The 9,864-nt window shown below is 40.5% G+C and overlaps 1 protein-coding gene across 1 annotated transcript in view; it reads right to left on the bottom strand.

The window, feature by feature from the left end:
• Positions 1–9,864, bottom strand: part of ZSWIM8 (zinc finger, SWIM-type containing 8) — a 65,085-nt gene that overhangs the window by 33,292 nt on the left and 21,929 nt on the right. The window contains exons 4-6 of the mRNA XM_009707490.1: positions 8,581–8,585; positions 6,303–6,456; positions 5,227–5,321 (exon numbers count right to left, since the gene is read on the bottom strand). Coding sequence (XP_009705792.1) covers positions 5,227–5,321; positions 6,303–6,456; positions 8,581–8,585 — 254 coding nt within the window. The remainder of the gene's footprint in view (positions 1–5,226; positions 5,322–6,302; positions 6,457–8,580; positions 8,586–9,864) is intronic.

Consider the following 9,864-nt stretch of genomic DNA (forward strand, 5'->3'; position numbering starts at 1 on the left):
CAAAATATAATGCCCGTGCCAATACAAACTTGCTCTTACCTTGCTTAACCTTTCTATTTCTCCTGTTCACCAGAATTCAAATCCTCTTCCTGATGTAGGTGATTATTTTGATTAGTACATATAATGCCACCCAAATTCTTCAGCCATTTTAGCAATTGAAACAGAATCAAAACAAAAGAAGGCATTCACACAAAATTACTGCACTGCTTATTACTAGCTACAGTTCTAATTTATCTTCTACACTTGGATAATACAACCCAAACATTTCAGCTAGTCCTTCTGTTATACTAGAAGCACCTCAGGCTAATGCCAAAATGCCCTAATTTTCACAAAAGCAATTTAAGCATTTCACAAATTGGAATTGTAGCAATTCTGTTTCACTGAGAAAAAGAAGTATTCGAAAGGTGTTAGAGAAGAATGGGTCACAGCTATACTCTTGCCAAGCTCCTACCATGAAATTTTTATCTGTATATGAAGACAGTTAACTGAATAAATGCAAAGAGGGAAGAACAGTTATAAAAAGAGACAAAGAAAATTTAAGGGCTTCAGCACGCCATATCACAAGCTTCAACTCAAACTGTAGCTTGATGAACATGCCTGTCACTGACACTGCTAATTCAAGCAGCTCTGCCCAATTCTTTTGCACCACCAGCCTTGCTGTACCGAACAACTGTTTGTGGGATGGTACAGGAAACCACACCACGAAAAAATTCTGGATTAAATTAATGGTTACTTTTACCAGGAAAAATACCACAATTCAGTTCACTGTGCAGCTTACAAAAGACTGAGACTGCAGGGACTGAAAAGGTGACTATAAGGCAGAATCATTCTGGAGTGCTTTAGCCCAACACTACTGTTTAAAGAAATGGTCATCAAATTGTACCTGTTTCCAGTCAAAGTGCAACTATTGTCTTCTCCTGCAGACCACAGCTCTTAGCCTCCTGCTTCAATGTGAAGACAAGAATCACATCTACTGCACACCTGAGTGACCTGGCCACCTTACAGACACTGCAAGAACGTTCCTCCCTCCCACTCACTCCCTGCTCCCACTACCTGGTAACAGCTTATCTACTCCATATATAACCAGACATTACAAAAACATGGCTGCATGTACCAGCAGCATTCATTCTGCAACTGCACTTAGCCCACCAGAAAAAACCTAAGATCTACACTCTGTTCTTGGCAAGCTCCATTCCCAGGAGACCTCAAGAATGAGCTGCAGGCCAGAGGAATTGCTCTGCCAGGAGCCTCACCCCCCTGGTTACCATCTTTCTGAAATGCACTGTGGGTGCAGAGCAAGCTTAGCGCTTCTGTGAAAGCACTTAGACTTTCTACGCAGAAAGTGTATCTGACAGTTCTTATGAGCACCAGATTTTCTACGCATGCACAGAACAAATATGTCACGCAGCCAGCACCAATGCTTCAGAGGATGTGTCAGGTACATGCACTGTACAACATACTCACTATGCACCGAGAGCACCATGAGTGATCCACTGCACCCATGAAGCAGGTTTTATCACGTAGTGAAGAAAGGGCAGCAGCACACTGTTCTCTCTGATACTGAATCAAGACACATGGTTTGATCAATTGTAAAAGCTGGAAATAATCAACTGCTGCCTAGACTAGGACCTAAGAAATAAGAGATGGCTTCTTTTTCAGTCCATAACCTATCCTTCTCACTGCTCTACCCCTGAAACTTAATCTTTCAGGAAAAGTATCCAAAATCAATGTATGCTTCCTGCTGGTTAAAAATCCAGTTTTCAGAACTTCAGGATAGCTACATCAATGTTTTTTGCATTTAATATTTATTTTATCATGAAATTCATTTATTGTGAAATTTCAAGTCTGTTTATTCATTTTTCTGATGTCCTATCAATCCTCCTGATTTCAGGTGGAAACGCACACATTTGAAATACCCCAAGCTACTCAGTAAGCAGCTGGAATGAAAATATTTGTGACCCACGAGTTAACAACATCCAGCTAAGAATACTTCTTGCAATAGAGGTTCCAAGCTTTCTTCATTGATACTTGGTAGTTCTGATGTCCCTATAACAATAACTGCAAACACACCACTGCATAAAATTTAAGAACTTCTCTGGCTTTCCCAGGACTAACAGAAATGGGAAAACAAGAGCTGAACAAAAGCTTTTAGACAGGAAGGAAAGCAAGGCAATTTTGGACATTTGTTTGTTTTAAACTAAAACAGGAGAATCTCTAAAAAGTGGAGACTTAGAGACACTACTCAAGGAAATGCAAAGTTAGAATTCAGACTAAGCCTGCTGCTGCTTCCTCAACTGTTAAAAAGAAATTAAGGCTGTGATAGAAAAGAAGTCCCTGAAATCAGCAGCTACAACACACCTATTTGTGAACACCAATAACTCTTCAGTGCAAGGAGGCACGTATATGACTGCTACAAAAGGAATATGCAGGAGAAGGTCTACAAAAGCTAATTCTTTGTGTATATACAGCAGAATACTGTAAAAAAAAGTGGGGCTTTGGAATGTGGTGAAGAGGTGCTATTGTTCAGAAATTATGGATATGGATTTTCATGTGGACAAGATGACTAAGATTACTCATGTTTAAAAAAAATAATTTACACTGCAAAGGGAAATGGGACAAAAAGAGTACAAAGCACATTTCAAGCTTTGTCCTACTGATCACAATATCAAAATGGACTGCTCAGTCTCCCTCCGAATCAAATCCCCTCTCAAGGGCTGCTTCATTTCCTGCGTTTCTTTTCCCACTTGTCAGTATATGAAACACAAAACCGCAACCACACACCTTAAAAATCATTTGGAGTAGACAACTTAATTTACATCCACCCTACCTGTACTGCCCAGCTTCTGGGCTGCTACTAACGGGAAAAAAATAAAAAATTAAATCCCTCCATTAGATAAAGTTCCTCTACTAAGGAGGAAACAATGTTACTGTTTAAACAAAGTTACTTCCTTCCCTTCCACACACATAATCCTTTGCCAAGAAGCCCAGTTGCCCTATGTGTACTTGAAGAGTTCCTCCCCTGTATCACTCACTGTCTCTGCTTTTTCCGTACTCCTCTCCCCCTCACCCAAGGACAGATTTTGCACTAATATTCCTAGCCTTTCTTCACTTACATTGCTTTACAGTTCCTCACCTTTCTAATTTATTACTGAAACAAGTTTTGACCACAGTCTTAGCACTGTATATTAAATGTTCTGCTCTTTTCCATTGTGAAAGTCCCAGGAATTACTGAGTTTCAGCCAGTTGCACTTTAACTCATTTTGTCTCTCTTAAACATTTGCCTTCCTGAAGTTCAGCAGATGCCTTAGAGGCACCTCTCAGCATTTCAGTCCTGACATCAGGAGCTTATGAATGCACTCAATAGTCAGTGTAATCCTATTTAGCTCAATTTTGTTGACGTTCCAAAATTACTATCTGGTCTCACTGACAACCCAATGTACCTCACGTATGAGGAAGTACTTCACTTCCATTCCCACGAATTCCTGCTATTCTCATTACAGTAGACAATGGACTAGGTAAAATCCTTTCAGATGCTTTACCCTATATTCAGATAACAGTTCATCAGTCTCTTGTAATTTGCATATCTCAATGACTATCTCCTCTTTTCATCCTCCCAAAACTTTTACAGTATGAGTCCCTTTTATTCCCTTTTTGAGAGTCCTTTACCTAAATTTATTCATTCCACTGATCACTGAGAGTTAAGTATTACTGGTACTAGCAACTAAGAGAGCTGGCTGATATTCAAGCACCACTTCCTCCAAGCTCAAGATTGGTGCATCCCTATGAGTAAGAAATCAAGCAAAGGGGTCAGGAGACCTGCACAGATGAGCAAGGTGCTTCTGACAGAACTCTAATGGAAGAAGGAAGTTTATGGAATGTGGAAAATGGGACAGGCCACTTGGGAGGAATATAGGAACGTTGTCACGAGTATGCAGGGATGCAATGAGGAAGGCTAAGATCCACTTGGAATTAAATCTGGCAAGGGATGTCAAGGACAACAAGAAGGGCTTCTTCAAGTACATCAGTAGCAAAAGGAAGACTAGCGAAAATGTGGGTCTGCTGCTGAATGAAGTGGGGGCCCTGGTGACAGAGGATACAGAGAAGGCAGAGTTACTGAATGCCTTTCTCTGCTTCAGGCTTTACTGCTAAGGCAGGCCCTCAGGAGTCCCAGACACTGGAGGTAAGAGAGAAAGCCTGGAGAAAGGAAGAATTTCCCTTGGTCAAGGAGGATGCGGTTAAAGATCATTTAGGCAAACTGGACACCCACAAATCCATGGGGCCCCAACGGGATGCACCCACGAGTGCTGAGAGGGCTGGTAGATGTTATTGCTGAGCCACTCTCCACCACCTTTGAAAGGCTGTGGAGAACAGGAGAGGTGCCTGGTGACTGGAGGAAAGCCAATGTCACTCCAGTCTTCAAAAGGGGCAAGAAGGAGGGCCCTGGAAACTACAGGCCGGTCAGCCTCACCTCCATCCCTGGAAAAGCAATGGAACATTCTGGATGTCACCTCTAAGCAGGTAGAGGAAAAGAAGGTTGTCAGGAGCAGTCAACGTGGATTCACCAAGGCCTTCCTGTCTAACAGGTGTGACTGGAAAAGCCAACCCAATATTATTCTTTACTTCAAAGTATTTAATGAAAAATCAAATTCAGAGTCCAGAGTCCAATTCTTTGTTTAAGATAAGATTTGTTTCTATAACTATAAAACATAAAAAGAACAAGGTAAGTGAGGAGAAGCAATAAAACCCACTGTCCAGCAACAGGGATCTCCTTCTGCCAAAATACTACAGGAGTAACTGTATTATTAATACAACTCTTTTGCTACAAGAATAATTAAGCCTTGAAAACTTCCTCTCTGTTAAACATGCACTTTAGGCAAGGCATTCATTTGATCAGACAACTAGAAAACCAAGTTCTCTTTATCAATGAGGAATTTAAGCATCACGGAGACATTCTACACAGCTTTCTTCCAAAATGCTGAGACAGATTAAGGATCTAATTTTCAGAACATTTCTGGCTTTTCACTCAGTTTCACAGCTCAGCTGATTGAGGCAGAAATAAACGTAGTGTTTAGCTCAAGACATTAGAAAGAATACATGTGGCATGGAGTTTAGTCTAGGATGCCAGAAAAGCTCGTTTTGAGAGACGGTGACACCACTGCTGTTCCACTGTAGATATGGTTTTGGGAATCTGAAATATCTAGAGACATGGAGCTGCAATGATCTTACCTATCTGGAGAGGGTCTTTGACAGCCCTCACCCGGAAGAGCTGCTCCCCTCGCTGGAACTCATCCGCACTGCCGTTCGCCAAACACGAGTACAATCTGCAAGAGATACACATAACATGTCAAGATCCGTCTGGTTTTGAAAAACTTCACAGTATTATCCTCTTGCATTCTTTATTGACACGGCTTTTGAAAAATCCTTACTATCTTCATCTTTAAGATGAAGTCTAGCTCTTTTCTGCCATTTCTCCATTACAATTTAACCATAAAAATCATTAGTCTCTTCCTAATTGGGTTTGTGTATAGACACTGGCATTTCTAGGAATTTCAACCTAAGGCTCTGAAATACAAATTCATGCATAGCCTAAATTTAAGCTTTTATATACAGTATAATATCAATTCAAGGTCCAATGTTAGCATGCCGCAGTAAGAACTTGTACTTCTAGATGAGCTACCTGCATGCTCATGTGAGGTTTTTTTACATCTGTGCTCATCAGAATAACAGACAGGTACCAGGTGGCTTGCTCTATTCCCTCCACAGGTGATCTTATGAATTACATCAGCACTTCTGACATTACCTCCCCCATCTGATACCAGAACATTAGATGAATGCATCTAAGAACTTTGAGGATGATTCTTTCTAAAAGAGTGTAACATACACCAACAAAAGACTTGCACAGCATACTGAGCTAGCCCTCCCTGGCAATTTCTGAGCCCAGTTAAAGCTCTGACTCAAGCCACAGATTCAAACTGGAAAGAAAACTGCATAAGACTAACATAAGTACAAAACTCTACAAACTAGTTACTGTCAGGCAAATTAAAGGGTGCATTTATTCTGCTGTCACTTACACACAGAACCCGCACGTGTACATGCTTTTCCTGGGACGTATGCAGGGCAGCTCACCCCAAAATAAAATCCCATATCGTAGCATATGCCACAGTAATCCATTCACATATTACAAAATGCACGTGAGAACAGCAGAAGCAGCAAATACACGGCACATCAAATGGACAACGATTCTCCTCTAGTGAACAGAAATTTTCCTTAAGCACCAATGAAACAGAAATAGTATTCATTACCTGATATCTTCCTCATTTTCTGGGAAACTCCAGAAGGCGATTCGAAGCTGCAGTTGTTCAGGCACTGGAGGATAAACTTTCTCCACCACCTCGAATGGAATGTGAAATGCAACCTGTTTTGCAGAGAGTTCCACCAATGGGATCACCAGCCCATCTAGCAGGACAAGAAACAAAATACAATTAGCCATTCAGAGAACAAAACTCATAAGAGGCTGAAGAGATCGGAGCAGGGAGCTCTTCCACTTCCTCTCTTTTCTCACCAAGTTCAAGGACCAATTTTGACAGACAGTAAAAGGCAGCACAGAAATTTTCTGAAGAATTGCCTGCCAACTCTATGTTTGTTTTCAGCCCCCGAGGGCATGGGTACACACTCCTAAAAAGAAACAGTCCTTAATATGGAGAGCTACACTAGCCTAGCAGACATCAGTGGCCTGAACTTTGTCTCCTGACAAAACTGAAGCCATTTAGCAAGACTTAAGTTAACCAAGTATTTTTCTCTTAGAATATGGTAGCAACATCCTGGGATTGCCAGGTGATTACACAGAGAACAACTATTACAGTGTATATGCACAAGACAGCAATGGAAAGGTTATCCAGGAACCTTAGTATTGACTTCCATGTCAATATTCAGTATTCAGCTATTTACAAGATTTTAACTTCAATTAGTGTTTGTTGTTCTATTCCCCTCACCACCACCTTTCGTATGATACCTGTCTTTATATTTGAAGTTCTTTACAGAAGCAATTGGGACTGCACATGTTTGTACAGGGCTGACTACACTGAGCCCATGAGGATCTTAGCTGAAGGCACCAAGAGCTTTATACAAACACATTTAACCATCATCTTTCTACTAAACTAACTCCACTTTTTATGTCTTTAAGTGCAGATGAAGATTTCTTATCATCAGGTTATGAGAGTCTTATGTTTCTGCTTCGCTCTGAGCTAGATGACACTCTGCACAAAATGCCAGACTTGTCTTATCTACAAGCACCTCACTGCTTTACTGTGATCGCTTCCTGATCCATCCCTACAGCAGTCCTCATTCTCTCGTCTTCCAAACCCTGTTGCCAAGAACCTAATTAATTCAGTTTCAGATATTCGATGTTATGTCTCTTCACCTCCCTAACCAGCTTCTAAAACACCACTGGAAGCCAGAATGTAAAGCAATCTGGCCCTCAGCCTTCCCTCTCCACCAGCCTCCAGGCAACATATCAAAGGAAAACTTAAGCCCTGATGTCAGTAAGCACCTTCTCACCCTCTGCCTAGAGACGCCCTCGAGTCCGAGGAGCTGGGAAGCAGACAGGAAAGGAGAGGGCTTTGAAAGCACATGCACACAGCAAAGCAGCCAACATTTCCCCCAGCACTGAGCAGATCTGTCAAATGGAAAGACTACATAAATATGAGAAAAAATACAGTTTTCAAACATCCGCATTTATGATTTTTTGATTGCAGCGAAATTAGATTCATTAGGCAGCATTCTCTTCTCCCAGATCCAGTCAGTCTTTTACTGTCAGGATTGTTTCTCTATCACCAGTGATTTTTACTTTATCTTATAGATGGAGCCTCTGTTTTACAGTGCTATAATCCCATCCACAAATGTGAGAGCAGCAGATTGTAAAGTGAACAACAATGGAAAAGTGGAGTGTCCCTTTCTCTACAGCTAGCAGACAAACAAGATTTGGGCAGAAAAGTCATCTTATTTCCATTTTTGACAACCAGAACAGGTGTAAAGCTTTCATCAAGTCACCAAAAAAATCACTAAAAAAAAATTACTGTTTTTAATTAGTGCAACGTAGTCAATTTAAATATCATTGCTACTACTATAGTAGTAGTAGATACCACAGAAAGTCCAAACTAAGGCATTTTAATACTTGAAATTACTCTGAGCAATGAACGGAGAGGTATTTCTTGTGGTTTTAACTGCACTTTTTGTATAGTGGCACTTGATCCAAGTCTTTCATTACACAATACTAGAAAAGAGATAACACCTAAACAACCTTTACGAGGTACAAGGCTCAAAAAACACTTCAGTACCAGCTGAAACACCTGCACGTTCCTCAAAGAGATGCACGTCTGCAGCCTGGATTGTATTCCTTTTTACAAGGATTCAGTGCTGGGTATGAAGATTAGATTAGAAATGCTAAAACCAGACTAAGTTGACAAAAAAACAGCAAAGGCAAATACATTCTGCTTATTATTCTATCAGTACACCTTACTCTTAAAAAATATTCTACCTTGCTGTTGCAATGGACTAAGACACATATATATGATCAGTTACTAGGTCTCAATGGTACTACTAGAGTAGTACTGGTACTAGGCACAGTAGTACAATGATTGCAGTTACCCACCAATCACTCCATTACATCATGTGGTTGTCCTCTTTCAAGCTAAACTACACTAGCTCAAGAAAAATACTTTGACAAGTGTTACTGAAATTACCTCTCCTGAGAAAACATTTCTTCCAAGTGGGAAGACAACATAAGCCCTCCTCATCTGCTCCAGTGCAAGTCCAGTGCAAGTCAGCCAGCTTGATTTTAACAGTTTTACGCAGGGAACTAAGGGAACAGGCTGACTTTGCATTGAACTCATTAACTGATTCATCAGCTGTACTGTGTTAGCAGCAATCAGCAGAAGACAGGTGCCTTATTATCTGGCATATCATAACACACATAAGTTTCAAGGGAGTAGTCCCCTACGTAGCCAAGGTGAGACATTTATCTAGAATGTGACTCAGAGCATCAGAGGGTCTTTTCCCATCAGGCCTCCTGTAAAGTTAGCTGGACAGTCTGAGTTAGGGGCTTAAATTAGACTCTGAATATTCTCCTTTGAGTCCTAAACAAAGAGAGATCCATTGAAAGAGTTTCTCTCTAGATAGACAAATTCAGGGTTGGTGGATTCATACCTACTTGTATCAAAAGGTATTATCAATAAAACAGACAAAAGGTACTCTCAGGTTCTACAATAAATATATTTTGAGCAAGGAAAAAAAGAAGTCTGCTAACAAAGTAAAGGAGAAAGCATCACAGCTTCTGCTCAGAAAGCAAAGGTAAAGACAGCAAGGAAGACTGCAAATTTAATATAAAAAAAAGAAAACAGTAGTGAAATCAAAGATGTAATACAAAATTGACAAGTCTGCAAGATAAATCTATCCAAGGGAGAAGATCATTTTAAATTGTGGAGCAAAGCTAGCAAGAATCACTGCTTATTCTTGGGAAGCAGACATGACCCAAGCAGAACAAAGGAAACTTTTCAAGTCTTGGAAGAATAAAGTCACAGGCAAAGCATAAGCAACCTCAAACAATTCTCACTTACAGGTTAAACAAGTAGCAAAACCCAGGTCAGGAGGGGATTTTGAGAGGCTGTCTAATCTATACGTCCTAAGAAGCAAGATCAAGCATATCTAAACCATTCTGAATATAACACATCTCCTCTATTTACTGCCATGTGGAACATGCAGCTTTGATGAGGGCTATCCTACCCTTTTTGCTACAGGTTTGAATTACAGGTTTGATTTTTATAGCCATTTTATAACAGCTAAGACTTTAGCACAGACATCATTATT

This window comes from Cariama cristata, unplaced genomic scaffold (assembly GCF_000690535.1).
Source record: "Cariama cristata isolate BGI_N322 unplaced genomic scaffold, ASM69053v1 scaffold11329, whole genome shotgun sequence".
In the NCBI taxonomy this organism is placed as follows: Eukaryota; Metazoa; Chordata; class Aves; order Cariamiformes; family Cariamidae; genus Cariama; species Cariama cristata.